At 46.5% G+C, this 16,750-nt stretch overlaps 1 protein-coding gene across 1 annotated transcript; it reads right to left on the reverse strand.

Annotated features, from left to right (window-relative positions):
• Positions 1 to 10,150: 10,150 nt before the first annotated feature.
• LOC142583531 (endothelin-converting enzyme 1-like) lies at positions 10,151 to 15,640 on the reverse strand. The gene is made up of 3 exons (XM_075694019.1): positions 14,117 to 15,640; positions 13,527 to 13,658; positions 10,151 to 10,582 (listed from the first exon to the last, which is right to left on the reverse strand). The coding sequence occupies exons 1-3, from the start codon at positions 15,638 to 15,640 to the stop codon at positions 10,151 to 10,153; spliced, it is 2,088 nt and encodes a 695-aa protein (XP_075550134.1).
• Positions 15,641 to 16,750: the final 1,110 nt, after the last annotated feature.

The following is a 16,750-nucleotide window of genomic DNA, read 5'->3' on the forward strand; positions in this document are numbered from 1 at the left end:
GCCGCGGACGAGCCTGAGCAGACGTTAGTGGGCTTCCTTCCGAAGTACGTATCTTATAATCGAAATTTGAAGGCAGATTTTCGTTTAATTTTGGACTGTTAATTAAGCTTCGTGAATAAAGAAAGCACACAGATTCAAATACCCTTGATGATTGATTTCAGTTATTGGCCAATAACAGCCACGAATGGGAATCTGTTATACTAGTCCGAACTAAAGCGTCTCTAAATGAGTGAAGAGCACGCTTCTGTTGAAAAAAGAGCGTTTTAGGAAAAGAGGACTTCGCGCTCCGTGTGCGAGCTCCGCGCGCCGCGCACGACTGTAAAATATAGTTGAGATGTTTGCAGCAGCGTATGCTATCCGTGGAGTGTGTCTATTCACCAAACCCGAGATGTGGTTCAAGACTTCTTTAAGAGGTTATCACCATATAATCAAGTCAGTAATTAACGGCAGGCAGAAGGCGAGAAACCCAAATCTTCTCACAATCATTTTGTTGAGCATGGTGGTACTTTAATCAATGCCGGCGCAGGCTTGCCCTGTCATTTTGTATATGTTACTTCGGTCATCGTTTAAAATTTCGGATAGTGCACAAGTGCAAGCAGTTCAAGGTAGCCATACATCGAAATAATTTCCTTTTAGTGAAATACTGTGCCTGCCTGAACCTATTTTTGACTTACCTTAAGCTTAATTTGGCTTGCTTGTTGGTCCAAATTTATCGGTTCACATAGTTGTCTTTCTTGCAGCAAACACTAATGATGATGTAACCACACATCTATTTTCTAGGAAAGGTTTGTAGTACATAAATTTATTTTTTTGCTGTTGAATTTGTTTCCGAGGTTTATAGCTTGTCCCTACCGTGACCATTCTGGTTCATGACTTGCGCTGCGAGTACGAACAGCCTCAAATCACGCCGCTGGGACTTACCAAGTCTTTCATCATTAAGTAGTAGCTCGCCTGAGCCTGTTGAGTACCACGGCGGGACTTCTGTGTGGCAGCAGGACCGGCCGCTTGTTGTGGTTCTCTTGCTTGCTGGATCGTGGGATGCTCAAGGGTAGGCCTGATCGTCGTGGTCAGCGGGACAGGTATCGAGTCACTGTGCTTGACTTCCACGAATGAAAGCGATCGTCGTTTGTTCGGCTGAAATGGCGTCAGCTCGAGGCCCGACGCGGCGCTTTCTTCCTTTGTATGCTCCTTCCCCTTGGTAGCAGAGGCCGCATTATCCACAATGCCGGTGGATTCCGATGGCCGCACGAGGCTTAAAGTTGCACACGTAGTCTCTTGCACCGGTGGCTGAAGGGTTCCTGAGAGGTAAGCATACGAATTCGAGTCATTAAGCGGGAACGCTGACTTTAGCTGACTGACCGACCAAGGGCACGATGCCGTGCACTGAACTACCATAGATGGCAAATGTAATTCTACAAATGTGCGTTCGCGTTGCCACAGCGTTTGAGGTGCTTTTTCAAAGCGAAAGCTTCACTAACCGCGTCGAGCAGAATTTCGCCGTCGCCAGCAATTTGACCTTCATTTGACTGCAGCTGCGCCGTAGCATTGGCAACGCGTCACGTGACTAGCCGCGCCGAGCTCCGCCTCCGCCGCCGGCTTGGTGCATACGCTTTCCGCAGCTGAGTCGCCGGCTGACCACGTGACTCGCCGCGCATCTCGATTAGACGAGCGCCACGTTCGACTGCTTAGTGCGAGCTACGCTATCGATGAGAGAGAGGTCGGGCCGTCTTATCTGAGCGTCTCGCGGGAGCGGGAGCTTTTTGGCCGTCGTCGCCTAGTGGCGTCTAACAACTCCCCGGATATCGCCCGGCGAGCTTCTTCACCGGAGAGGGTCCCGTATGCAACAGGCGTAGCACCGAGGATATCAATGTAGCGAACACGTTGGCGCCCTGTCCGTATGTGCCTCAACGCTGCGCATGCTCGTGGCGTCTGCGCTTTCCATTTGCGCTTTCCTTGCGGCACAACAAGCGTCGTACCGTCAAACGATGCGCGCCTACGCATGCCTATATGACAGTCATGGCTAGACACTGACCTAGGCAAATCTGTCATACCTGGCTTAACAATGATTGTATAGCTAGGTATAATAATTACAGCTAAGTCAAAGGTTAACCAAGCGAAGCCAAGAATTAACCAGGCTAAACCAAGCTTTCCCTTTGCATATCCAGTGTTAGCTGAGCTAAGCCGCTGCCAACTTTTTCCCATGTGCATTAGGAGAAATGTATCGAATTCTCGGATTTCACGTGCCAAAACCGCGATTTGATCAAGAGGCATATTGTAGGGGGGGGGGGCAGCACGGGACGAGGACGTTCTTCCATTTTGCCCCCACCGAAATGTGGCCACCGCGGCCGGGATTTGATCCCACGACCTCATGCTCAGCGGCGAAACACCTTAGGGGTTAAGCCACCATGGTGAGCCATTGGGATAATTAAGAAAATATTTTAGTTCTCTACACTTTAGCGCTGGCAATTTACTCATTTTTGTGCGACACAGTAACATGCACACATCACTTAGTGTAGAAAATATGGAAATATGGAAAATAGGAAGTATGGAAAGCCATCAGCGGGGTGATATAGTGATTAATGCATTCGTTATTCGTTCATCCAACGTATTTCATTAGCTATAAAACGAGACCAGTGAGGCTCTCTTACTGTCACACGGCGTCGAGTCCGTCTCTTCTTTCGGCGCAGGTGTGCCTTTCCCCGCGTAGGAATCTTTCTTACTGAAATCACTATGGCCGTCCAGCGCTTTCAAAGCGTCTCCGTCCACGGCTTGTACTGTTGATGAATATGGTGTAGGTTGTGACTGCAGGTCCTTTTCCCGTGCATGAGTACTGCCTCCGGTAGTTGATGGTGACAGGCCTGCAGTGGGTGTGGCATCATCTGACGCTCGCTTTGGCATCCTCTTGTCACGAACGGTCCTAAATGTCATCACTGTGGGTGCCGCTCGAGCGCCGCTTGTCGACCGATAAGCCTTGACGGGCAAGCCACCGCTCGAAGGGCTAAGATTACCTGGAGTTTGAATGCGAGGCTTACGAATTTTCCTACCGGTTTCCGTTGTGGGAGCCTTCTGGGTTCCACTGGACCCCCGATGGGCCCTATTAGGCAATGCCCCACTCGAAGGGCTACGATTGCCTGGAGTTGGACTTCGAGGCTCGCGAGTTTTCCTACCCGTTTTCGCTGTGGGAGCCATCTGGATTCCACTGGAGGCCCGATTGGCTGTATCAGGCAAGGCCCCACTCGAAGGGCTGCGATTGCCTGGAGTTGGACTTCGAGGCTCGCGATTTGTGCTATCGGTTTCCGGTGTGGGAGCCATCTGGGTTCCAGTGGAGGCCCGATGGGCTCTATCGGGCGACGCACCATTCGACGGGCTGCGAATACCAGGAGTTGGTTTTCGAGCATGTGCATGGCTCTTCTTTCGCCGTGGTTTGCTTCCGTCCTCGTTGGCGCGATTAACAATCGGCACTGGCGGTGATGGTGTCCTGGCGTCCATTTGACGGTTTTGAAACCCAAGCGACTGCAAAGACTTCGAAGTCTTGAAGATACGGGAAACCACGAAAAACCTCCTTTCAGTCAAGTTTTGTCCTTCAAGGGCCGTAAATGCGAGATAATGAGCAGATGGATGAAAAGCCACCTCGCATGAGCTCAAACGCGACGAATTACCTTGTCTCACCCTTTGCCTCTTCTTAATGGTGATGATGATGATTTCATACACTATGCTGCATACCCACTATGCTGGATCGGCCAAGAACTAGGCGATGTGAGTTCCGTGGTTATGTTTCCAGCGACGATTGCCGCGGGAAAGGAACCATTTGTAAAATAAAGTCAATATTTACATTGATCTCTGAAGTTTATCTATTCTCATCATGACCATAGCCTGGATGTTTGCTAAGATAATACCAATAAATGAATATACTATATTGTCAAGCATTTTCTCTGGTAGCTTTGTTTCAGGCACAACGTTATGGTTTTCATGTCATCAAAAAATTACGGAAGAAGCCATTCACGGTTAATGTCGGTGTTAATGCGATTAACGCCAGCCACTGCACACGCTGCGCCACTAGAGGCGCCGCCACGAAGTTCATGAATAGCGCCTTGTGTGTATATGTATTCAGGCAATCTTCTGTGAATAAACATGGCGCGCGTTCGATGCCGTCCCACACAGAAGAAATCTCAAAATAGTTTTTGTAATTATAGCGCGGCACGTAACCAATGGCACATAGCCAGTGTCTAAAGTTTGCGTCAAAGAGGTTCCGTGGTGAGTGGCACACACCCAGTACCACATACCCTATGGCCCAACTTGTCATCCAATAGGTCCAATAAAGAGGGGCACGTACCGTGTGCTACCTACCCTGTAACCTAGCCTGTCCGGGCAGGTTGTTTCGAAGCCTCTTATCTCAACACAGCAGCCCGATGCTCAACCCTTGAAGCTTTGAACTACCCAGTGACATAAGTTGGCAATAAAACGGTCAAAAACACCAATAGGTACGTAGCTCAATAGCCACCAGAAAGGGCGTGCAGTATGCTAACAATGCTAATCGCATTAATATTTCTTTGCTCAATCGCAATTTCATGAAAATAAAAAAAAATCGTTGTCCACGTAAGAGTATGGCGAAGCTACAAAAAAGGCAAAAAAGAACGGAAAAATGAAAGAGAAAAGAAAGAAAGAAACGATACGAATTTCTTAGGAAGCTTTGCAGATAAAGAAAAATGCTGCACATATGTATGGCAACCTGACAACTGATACGTCAGAGATGGGAAGCCCGTATAAGCGTGTTCTCACACCCTTGGGATGTACTAGGCGTCTCCTTGTTGGCTTTCAACCTCACTCAAACGCATCAGCAACAGCTGCTGCTTTCGAACGAGGCCTTGACTAGCTGGTTTTGTTAACGGCACTCCATGCGCATGTCCGAAGTCTTTCCCTCCGGACCCTGGACGACCAATCACCAAACCCCATGGAAAAACCAGCGGAGGGTATTTGCACTAACCACCAGATTACCACGTATTAAAGGGATGGTAGACGAGATTTACCTCCCCCTCACCATTCCCTTACCGCCCATCAAAGTTCAATCTGGCGCCAGATCCAGACCAAAGCATTTATTTCTCCCTGTCTGGCACATTTATTTTACCCTGGTCTCCATAATCCACAATGTACCACCTGCCGGGCGCCCCGGGCAGATCTTTTACACTGTTTGTGGAGCTGCCCCACGCCCATGGCGGTAGAGCCTATTCCCAACCCTTCCTTTTCCTCGTGGGAGGCCGCTCTTCGGGCCACTTGCTCAGATGACCAGCTTTGGCTGGTGGACCGGGCTTGCCTAGAGATGTCGGCCAGGGGGCTCCCGGACGTCTAGGGAGCCCAACCACATTTAAATAGATCGAATAAAGTTTTCTCCATCCATCCATCCATCCATCTACGCAGGCTAGACTGTTGCACAATGTAAGCAGTTTTCACCACCGCGGCTGTGTAGGAGGAGGAGATGGAAAGAACGGTAGGGAGGTCAGCCAGACGCACATCCGGTTTGCTATCTGCACGGGGGAAGGAGTTCAAGGAATGCAAAGAAACAAATGAGAGGGGAGAAGAAAATGCTCTCAGTATGAACACGGGCGGTTGTCCATCACTTCGCGCATACAGTCGGTCATTGAGGCCAGTCAATTTCATGAACTGTAGCTGTGCCCCCGTCGCTTTCTAAGCCTGCACGCGTGGGGCCATGTTCCGAGAATCTTTCTCTGATAATTCCCGTCCCGACTTGGGCGTCGCCTACGGTTTCGGCCCGAGGAGCTCCCCGCATGGGATCTCTAACGGCTTAAAACTCCTCCGGACCTCACTGAAGTTCTTGACTGACTGACTGATAATGACTTGATGTCTAACCTCTTTAACACCCTCGAAAGAGCGTCACGTTCGATGTCATAGAGATCAAAATCAAAACTTGTGCTCAATCGTCTCTTCAAAGTAGCATATGTCACAATTCGGTGTGTCGAACGTTCCAATAAGGAATGAGTAGGCTTTAGCAAAAGCCACCCCTAACCAGAGGCGGTACGGTAATGTTGCATCGCCACCCGCTGTGGTTGCTCAGTGGCTATGGTGTTGGGCTTGTGAGCACGAGGTCGCGAGATCGAATCCCGGCCATGGCGGCCGCATTTCGATGGGGGCGAAATGCGAAAGCACCCGCGTACGTAGATTTAGGTGCACGTTAAAGAACCCCCGGTGGTCGAAAGTTCCGGAGTCCTCCACTAAGATGTGCCTTATAATCAGGAAGTGGTTTTGGCACGTAAAACCCCTTAATTTATTTAATATTGTATCATGGCCAGAGAAGTTCCATGGAATCAGCAGCTTCATTGTAGGATTCAGTCGGTGGAGATGACAGTTGGAGAAAATTATAGTGTTCCACAGAGTTTGTCTCGTTTTGAGCAAGTAAACGAAGACCACTCGCATCATCTGTCCTTGAACTGTCAGTTTCTTTATGGGCTGACCAGGCGGCATCATCATCAAGGTCATTTCCGACGATGCCCCAGTGTCCCGGAAGCCATTGGAAGATGATGTCATGTCCGTTTATGAGGGCTTGATGGAAAACTTCTCTTGTCTCAAACACCAGTTGTTCATCATTCTTGCGACGTAAGGCTGACTGCACACTCCGAAGCGCTGCTTTGGAGTCTCAAAAATACGACCCACTTTCGAGGTTTTGCTTGTGCCATCCATTTAACAGTGGCACGCAGGGTGACAAGTTCTGTTGCCGTAGAGGTCGTTATGTGCAACACCCTGAACTTCACCGTTACTTGTAAGGCCTAGATACGAGTGCCTGTGGAGCTGGTAGCTGAGACAGGTCCATCGGTGTAATGTGGGTTCTATATTCATAAGCCTCGTTCAGTAAGGAAAGTGTCAACTGACCTAGAGCCATTGTCGGATGACGAGCCTTCTTCGTAATTATACGCATCGTGAGGCGTACTTGGGGCTCTCGTAGGCACCACATGGGTAACAGTAGCCTTGCTGCTGGTGTAAAGCCTGACGGAAGGTAGCCTTGGCGTGTCGCAACAAGTTTCGAAAATGTGGCTTGAGGTTTTTGTTTTGGCAGATAAGCAATACAAGTACACGACATAGATGTCGGACGTGTGCTCTAAGGTTGTCAATTGTCATATATGTTGGAACCAATTAGTCTCTAGCAATCATGATTGTTGCATGAGTTGAGGCGCATCTTGGTAGTCGGAGATATGTCCGCAAGCATGACCTTGCAAACTTTCGAGGGTACGGATATTTGTTTTATACGTGTTCGACAAAACCGGGAAGCTGTGCCATAAAAAGTCAAGAAACAGTACTCTGTACAGCGACAGTATGGACCGTACCGACGTGCCCCAAGTTTTTCCGTACAGGAACTTCATTATATGTGGAAAAGAAATTAGTTTCGGCTCCAGGAAGATGCAATGGAATCGGTATACCGTGGCGTCAGAAAAAAAAAAAAACGGTCACGGATTACAAATACTGCGGAATAAATACGACGCATATAAGTTCCTTTCTATTTAGATTAGATACACGCAAGGTATTGTTTATTCCTTAATCGTTGATTATTACGTTTCAAAGAAAACTCGTTGCTCCCACAAGGCTGGGTTGCACTTTCAGCTGATGTCGACGACGCCGTTGCAGGCCACTTCACGAACATCTTTGCGGGACTTCCCTTAACAGTTTCGGTGTAAAATGGCTGAGTATCGGAACCGGGACCATCGCCTTACTGGTGTGGCCACTCTATCATCCTAGCTAATCATAAGGCAGGTGTTTTTCCGAACGTGAAAGAAGCCCGCGAATAAACGCAAAGTGCCTTGAGCCGCCAGTAGCGCAACAATTTTGCGTGTATTTGCGGGATTCTTTCATGCTTAGAAAAAATATATTTATGTATAGTACGTACTGAGCAACAGAAAGCGGTATCGAGAGTTTTTCATGTTGCTCTACAGTTTCCTCATTGACGATTTTCATGTATTTGTATTAGTTGAGTAGTTAATTAATTAAGAATAATTAGCTAACTAGGCGGAATGCAAAAATAATCTGAACATCTCCAAGCGGCGGCAAACGACATTAGGTTGGTTCTGTTCAGCTAAGTACCATTCGCATATTTTTAAAGCTTAGCTTAAGTTACGTGAGACACCCTGTACATGAACACATGAGACAACACTCGATGGTCTTGCTTTGAACTCATTTTACTGAAAGCACCATGTTTGGCCATGGAGTAAATAGAAGCATTTCGTGCCCCATGTCCGAGCTTCTCAATTGCAGGAACTCGGGTGACGAGGCGTTTAAAAGAATTCCATTTTATTTGCATGCTGCATGTTTAAACCACCACTCATACATGACGCATGAATTACTGCATGATGCGCCGTCGCGATACAATATTAGCTGTTTTTTTTTATTAAACTGAACGGTACCCATTCCTATTTCATGTTCCTCGAAAGAAAACTACCATTTAGCAGCCAGATGAGAATTATGTTCAAGGCGCGGTATACATGTTACTGAAGCTACGTGCTGTAAGCAAATTTAATTGGACCATATACCTGCTAAGTTGCATTCTTTCTTCCCAAGGTAGCGTTTCCAATATAACAACGTTGTAACATCTCCATGCGGCGGCAAACGACATTGACTTGGTTCTGTTCAGCTAAGTAGCATTCGCATATTTTTAAAGCTTAGCTTAAGTTACGTGAGACACCCTGTACATGAGCACGTGAGTCAACACTCGCCTGTCTTAATTTCAGCTCATTTTACTGAAGGCACCATGTTTGGCCATTGAGTAAATAGGAGCATTTCGTTCCCCATGTCAGAGCGTCTCAAGTGCAAGAACTCGGGTGACGAGGCGTTAAAATTAACTTTAATTAATTTAATTTACAAAATTAATTTTTTTTCTTGTGTGAACGGTACCCATTCCTATTTCTTGTTTCTCGAAAGAAAACTACCATTTAGCAGCCAGATGGGAATTATGTTCAAGGCGCCGTATATCTGTTACTGAAGCTATGTGCTGCAAGCAATCTTATTGGCCCATATACCTACTAAGTTACATTCTTTCTTCCAAGGTAGCGATTCCAATATAACAAAGTCGCACAAAGAATTTGTGAGCTTGCACGCACGCACGCGCGCACGCACATGCACACACGCACACACGCACGCACACGCACGCACACGTACGCACGCATGCGCGCGCACACACAGACGCACACGCACACGCACACACATCCACAAAGGCTAAAGGTTGCGTGATTGCTGGTAATTGAATAAATGTCTGCAACTCAAATGCTACTGCTGGAATTTCCTCAGCGAGGCTCTGAATTATGTTTGTTTTTAAGCTTCGTATACAATAGCTAGAACCGCCCTCCCCCCTCCTCTATAATGCACAATAAGTCAAACATAGCCTAATGAAAGTAAAATAAGACTAAAATACGCATAGCGTCAAATATTCATTGCAAACGCTTCACAGGGGAGTTACCTAGCAAGCCGCTCCAGTTCATTCATAGTTGTCCGATATGCGAGGAAATACTAAAAGTACGTAAACGGAGCAAAATTCGGTCGATGAGTATGCCTCGTTATGGGCATAATACGGGCACCGAATATCTTCACCGTAAAACCTTCTGTAATAGATTCTAACAGTGGCACGTTTCAAAGGTGCAGTTATAGAATGCGTGCCCTCTAAACAAAGAGAATGGCAAAAGTCACACGTTTGGTCGATTGGATCCAACTAGAATTTCATGTTACACATCCTACTCCGCGATACCAGGCGACGCCTTATAGTTCTGGCTCGTGTAACTATTACTCCGATTGCCGTAAACTGAAGCTCCAAATTACTTAAGGAACCGTTATACTAGTGATATTTAGGAGAAATATATTTTATTACGATGTCACTATTATTTGGGACAAACGGTTCCGGTTACCTAAATATATGTGAGAATGTGCAAACTTGTAAAAGCTACCTCATTTATTAAGTGAGCCATCTTGATCACACACAAGTACTTCTATGTGGAAATAACGGTGCTTTGGGTGGATTTACTGCACATCAGCTAGGCTAATATGCTTTCTCATCCTGTTTATTAAATAATAGCGGAAAAGTAGTAGAGCAAACTAAAATTTAAAAAAAATTCCGCGCAAGGAAACTTTAGGCGCAGCGTAAGCCGGCGGAATCGCCCCGTCACCCTAGGTGAGATTCTGCCAGGCTTCTGTTCTTCAGGTTATCGTGTAAGCCGGTAATGATGCCGCAACGATCAGGCACGTTCATTGGGGCTCCCAATGGGCAAGAGAACGCCTCGCTGAAGGGAGCGAAGTTATTCAAGCGCACGTTGCAGGGATGCGGACTGTCCACGTCGCAGAGGCTGAGACAGAAGACGATGAAGAAGACCTGCTCGTCGGTGAAGGAGCTGTTTCCAATGCTCAACAGGCGATTTATGCCTTTGGCAGCCAGAGGCGCGAAATGCTTGAACGCATGCCATGCGGCCACTAAAGCTACGCTGTCACTTAGGACGCCGTCGAAGCCGGAGCTGCACTGCAATGACCGTAGGGTCAGTTCTATGATGTCGAGGCCGACCCGCCGCGCCATGTCAGCTCTTTGATCCGCCTTGATCATCTGACAAAAATAAAAATGCGGCGAAAAAGAGGCTATTAGTTGCAGCCACGACAGAATCAGATTGTGTCTGCAAATGTCGAAATTGCTTCCACGCACAAGTGCGCAGTTCCAATTGTGCAGATAAATTTGGAAAAAAATAAATGTTACGACAAACAAAGCTTTGCTCTGATACTAGAGGATTTTAGCTGAGCGTTTACTGCCCGCTCCAGATGGAGCGGCATAGACCAGCAATTTTCACACAACCGCTAAGCGGGAACCCTGGTGCGCTTGCGCATAATTGAGAGCTTTAGATTAGCAGCTTGCTTTGCCGAATCTGAAACTTTCTATTATGTTCGTGTCGGCAGCCGAACGGAGATAAATCCCGTCGCTCCATTAGCTCTACTTCGAAAGCCAATTGATCAGAGCGTGAGGGCGCGTCTACTTGGCTTCTTGGCAGTGTCTCATCCAAGGCGGTATAGCGCGTTGAGCATGTATCGGCAAGGCGAACTCATCAAATGGGAAAATTTACGCAGTTCCTTGCAATGTCTCAGCACACCATATCTGTGCGCAGAGGAGCGTAAGAGACGCTTAACTAAACGTGGCTGCTATAATATAGCGCGAGACGTGGCACCAGTCTCTCTTTGCGTCAACTGTATACATATATACGGCTGTTGCACAAGCGACAAATTTGAGAAAACTCCTTCCTTCTGTCATTGACTGACATCGTGAAATCTTCATATTGACCATCCTAAGCGTCGTATCTTGCGTGGTGATAACTAGTCAAATTAGGTTAGTAGTTTTACGATATAATGAGGAACATTATAAAAAGTTCATTGTTAGACAATTGAAATTAGCCTCGCATGGTTATTATTCTTAGCGATCATCTGCGTTTGCGACACAAGCACGGTATAACGCCTAGTTTTTTTTCTATATGCTTGAAATTAATAATAAAATGCATTGTAAACAGTAAATACATATATGGTTAAAGAAACATCAGTTTATCACGGAATGCGATAACCACGGATATGTGCAAAGGGCTTTATCAGCAATCCCGCTGTATACTTACGAAAATTTATTCTTCTACTCGCGAATTCTACAGAGGTTGAACGTTTGCCGAGGCAGAGTCACCGTCGACAAAATATAACGAAACACTGCCATGGATACTCTTTGTTATAATTTCGTACATTGCCGCGGTTCTCCACCTTTCCCTTGAACTCAAAGAGCATCAGCGCGCAGCCTTTAGTACGAGACCTGTGCTGGACCTCACGTAAAAAGCGAGCCTGTGGAAATGTGGTACACGTGCTTAATCTGATAGAGAACAGAACAAGCATTGTACAGTTGACATGATACGTTGCCCCGTGAGTTTCTGGTGTGCGCCTTCTTATCACTTTGATATTTCACTTGGAAAAGGTGAATGTAGTCCAGCGTGGGTCGTGTATTGTCCATCCTAAGTCTCGTCTCTTGCGTGGTGATAACTAGTCAAATTAGGTTATTAGTTTTACGATATAATAAGGAACATTATAAAAAGTTCATTGTTAGACTATTGAAATTAGCCTCGCATGGTTATTATTATTAGCGAAGTTAATATTTACGCTTGCTCACTGCTATTTTGCTTCATTAACATGACACTGTTCGCCACCAAAAACGGTTGGAATGCCAGTTATGAAAAACGATAATTTCTGCTTCTATTTTAGGGCTCCTACTATTGTCATTTATCTTCGCTAGAAGATCTATAGAAATTTATATTTCATGTTATATTTTTGATATAATCCATATGTAACTTCATCTTTCAGTTCTGCGGATTCCTATTAACGTGCTTTCTACGTTGAATGGAGTCGCCTTGGTTTCCTGTATAACATTTAGCCATGGTATATGGCTCATCATCGGTTAGGATAGCTTAACCACCGCAAATAGTGTGTTTATATTTGCTAAATAACTTCCTGAATTCTGTATCTTCTAGCAAATATACTCTGAGCATTTCTCTCGTTTTTTCCTGTTTTAAGTTTCGTAACTCACTGCCTACATATGTGTCCAACTGATGTTATTGCCCACAAAACTCTAAATGGATGTATGAAATATTTCTCGTTATAATTTATTACCCAGTACTACTCTACCCAGTGTGGCAGAATCATTCGCTAAGATATCGCGTTGCGTCAAGCGTAAAATACCGAGCTTCGCTCATGGAGGCAATGGGAAAACCATTGAGCTTTGCTCTGCATTTCGACAAGGTTAGAAAGTGCTTGTCAAAATCATTGTGGATTGCTCCCTGATAAGGTTTACTACCATGGACATGCCCAAATACACCTCACAGCCACTCTCGCAATTGTTTTCTTTAGTTTCCTTTTCTATGCCATGCGATCGCATGTCGTGATGGTACCGCAATCCTATCGGTCTTCATTGAATGCTGCCGACCCAATTTAGTCACGAATCCCGATGGACAACTCAAACATGTGTAACAGTTCTAGACTTTCATTACAGGTTGTTCTAGACAAAGCTGTGAAATAAAGTGTTGCCTGTCGTGTAGCGCATGTTGAATTTCTTGCGCTCAGTTCTCATAATTGCAATATTTAGTATCAGTTTAGTGCGCATTAAACCACGTTGCGTTTGCCGGTAAGGAGAACTAACTGACCGACTCAATCCAGATAAACAAGCTACGTCATTGTTGCAATCATTGTCAGAAAGCCTGCCAAAAATGGCAGCGCCTTCGCCAAAAATGGTATTGTGTGGAATTACTTAACGCGCTGAAATGAACTGCAGCCCGCTGGAGCAGGTTGGGAATTCACTTTAGGGACAGCCAATGGCAGACGTTTCTACCTTGCCACAGCCACTCGACACAACAAGCAAAAACAAGTCACGTACACCAATGGGTACGCTATAACTGAAATGGTTACTCCCATTGACTAAGATAATAGCTAATATCCTCGTTCTCTTGACTAAAGTGGGTAAGAATGGTTGCGTTACTTACTGATGGGTTCATAATTCCGAAAATGCGTGACAAGTACAAGGCTCCAAAGCCTCCAAAGGTCGCAGCTCGAAGTACAGACGCGCTGCTTGCGCTGAACAGTGGAGCCTCCAGCGCAGCTTGCGACACCCGAAGCTGTTTGCGAATAAATAAACAAGTAGCAGCATTAACATACCGTTGATGAAAGCACCAACTAAACCACAGCTCAATGTGCGAAAAAAGAAAGAAAACATGACGAAATATATAAATCTGTCTTATTTGAACACAGAAGAATGAATGGTGGATTATTCAATTAATGTATAACATGTTGTTTCCTCAACCCCTTTTAGAATTTATCGATACGGCATTTGCTTTATTTTTTACCCCAACCCACAACATCGCGGCAGGCGATTCACGTTTGTTTTTCTGTTCGCTATGCTTTGCTCTGGTGTAAATATGTCTGATCATTAATTTAGTAGAGCGGAGTGAATCCATCAACTTGAATTTATGCATATATGCATTATCACAACGCGTGTCCTCCTCTATTGTAGCAATTTAGAGCCATCGGCGTACCGTTCAATTCCCCTTAAGGCAGTTTTTATCTTGTTACTCGCCTGGTTCGACCAGTATTCGTAGTCAATCAACTCCTGCAGGTAGGTCCGCCACCTGAATTGCATAAATTCGTAGCTGGTGTCGTTGAGATTCTGCAATGTTTCTGTGGCGTCGAGCCAGTAGTCCAACAGAGAATCATTCGAGTGTTGCTTCATATCCAGGAACCCACTGTACATATAAGAAAGGTCTTCATCTAAATTTTCCAAGTCTTGTGGAAACATCACAACATCAAGACGAGCCATCTTGGAAGCCACGTAGCGCCTGCCGTTTTCGCTCCAAGGTAGCAGGTTCACCGTGTTGATAGCCAAGTCGGTGAGATTCTTGAGAAGGCTTGTCGCGCGTTGCCTTTCGGCGGCCGTGAACAGGCTGAACGCGCTTTCCGCCGCCAGGAGGATGCCCAGCTTTTCTGAAGCCATGTTGTAGCAGTCAACAGACATCAGCCTTGCTGCGCTCTCTAAGTTTCCGGCAAAAATGAGGTGACCACTCGGAGAGCCAAGGACGGTATGCTGCTGAACAAACCGCCACGCCAAATGCTCCATAATGTCTGCGCGCCTGTGTCTGTAGAAGATGTCGTTTATGGCGACCGGCAGCATTGCGTTGGAGAAGTAGAAGGGGAACTGGCGCGGGTCATGGAATTCAGGCGCATGAACTTTGACCAAAGCCATCCATTCTTCAAGAGTCACATTGAGTGTGAGGTCCGCCAACTTTTTAGTCTTCATTTTGGCAATACGATTCCGTCCCCGATCTATGGTGTTGTCCAGAATCAACAGCACGGCGCTTTCTACACTGAACAGCTGCTGAAGTTCGGTGCCACTCTGGCACTCTACATGGTAGAGGTGGCAGAAGTCTTGGTAGTACCTCTCGCGGGCGTTATTTCTTTCCAACGTGCGCACGAAATTGAGCCAAGCCGAAGGTTTGTCGGTTACCTGAATGTGGAAGGCACGCTGGGCTCTTCTTCCCGTGCCGAGCGCGCGAAAGATGGCGTCGAACCAGATGTAGATACCCCACCTAACACTGAGCTCGAAGACGACGAGAAGTGGATTGACGTCGATTGAATCAACGGCCGTCTTGTTGTATGGCCACGGGATACCGAGGCGGTCCGCAAAGTCAGTCAACGCCTTCAATTTTTCTGGGTTTTCAGTTTGCCCAGTGCATTTGCGAATGAATCGCGTGGACTTGGCCGACGCATGAAAGTGTGGATTCCCGTTGAGCAGGAGATCGGCCACGCGTCGCATGTGTATCCGATTCATTTCGACTTCGAAGTTGGAGATGAACTCGCTTCTCGGCTTCCATTTGGAGCAGACGAACGAGTCGAAGTCGACGCACGGGTCTTCTGTGCGGTTCAGTGACTTCGCCAGGATGTCCGCGACGCGGTAACATTCGTCTGTGGTGCACGTGCCACCACTACGTCCAACTGAAGCTCGGCGTCCCCAAAGCGGCGAAAGAAAGAACAGAGCAGCGATCAGAAGCACGGTGGCCACGGGCAGCGCCATAGTCCAGTGGAATTTCACAGGTCCGTAGGTCATGTCGAGAACAGTGAACCGTCGTGTCTTTGAGTCTGACTGGTGGGATGCCGCCTGAAATAGTTTATTTATTTGAGTTGGTCAGGCAGTCGCTTAGTTAATTACCCGTAGTAAGAACACACTCAAGGCATGGAATGAAAGGCTGTGGTCAAGGCAGTATGAAGGGAAACTAACCACAGCATCGAAATACTCAAGGGAAATATACGTACACCAGGAAATATACATCTTAATATTAGTAAAAAAAGAAGTGTAGCCATATATTCAGCAGTTTCATAGATGAGCGATAACTTCAGGTCGTCATGCTATAAGAAATATTTCGGGAAGAAATGGCCCTATACTTAACGGACGTGGCAACATAAAAACAGAAAAGAAAACGTAATGACGCCCACAACGTAGCAGTACCACTTATGTTAAACCACATATATCCTATCAATAAGATCGCTCCTAGAAAATATCGTTATTGGGCGTGAAAATAAATAGACGAGAATGTCCACTGGAGTGGTGTAAGTTCTCCGAAGACAGTAACTACCGTGGCTAGCTCAGTAGCTATGGTGTTGGCTGCTGAGCACGAGGTCGCGGGATCGAATCCCGGCCACGGCGGCCGCATTTGGACGGGGGCGAAATGCGAAAACACCCGTGTACTTAGATTTAGGTGCACGTTAAAGAACCCCAGATGGTCGAAATTTCCGGAGTCCTCCACTACGGCATGCCTCATAATCAGAAAGTGGTTTTGGCATGTAAAACCCCATATTTTTTAACCGTGGCTAGTAATACCTTACTACTCTTTCTTTAAAGGGGCCCTGAACCACTTTTTATAGAAGTCGAGAAATGCATTTAGGTTAAAATAGGCTAGTTCACAAATACTTTGCAGCAGAAAGTAAATCTATGCGCTCAGCAGAAGCGGAGTTATTCGCAATAAAATATTCCCTGCGCGGTGCCTCCACTCCTTCTTTAAAGACTTGCACTGAGAAGGCTATACGGCTGAGAGGGCGGGCCCACAACATCCCTCCTATACTGACAGTCCTCGTGGCGCGCAGTTCAAATTTGATTTTCAGTGTTCACGTAGACGCCACTACTTCCGATTTTCCTGCCTACGTAGCGCCAAACTCGATA

The sequence above is a fragment of the Dermacentor variabilis genome, chromosome 5 (genome assembly GCF_050947875.1).
Source record: "Dermacentor variabilis isolate Ectoservices chromosome 5, ASM5094787v1, whole genome shotgun sequence".
Taxonomy (NCBI): domain Eukaryota; kingdom Metazoa; phylum Arthropoda; class Arachnida; order Ixodida; family Ixodidae; genus Dermacentor; species Dermacentor variabilis.

Coding starts and splice junctions, on each gene's coding strand:
- LOC142583531 (XM_075694019.1), bottom strand. CDS start 15,640: ATGACCTACGGACCTGTGAAATTCCACTGGACTATGGCGCTGCCCGTG. Junction 13,659..14,116: donor ACGAATACTGGTCGAACCAG/GCGAGTAACAAG, acceptor ATTCGCAAACAG/CTTCGGGTGTCGCAAGCTGC. Junction 10,583..13,526: donor TCGGAATTATGAACCCATCA/GTAAGTAACGCA, acceptor TATTTTTGTCAG/ATGATCAAGGCGGATCAAAG.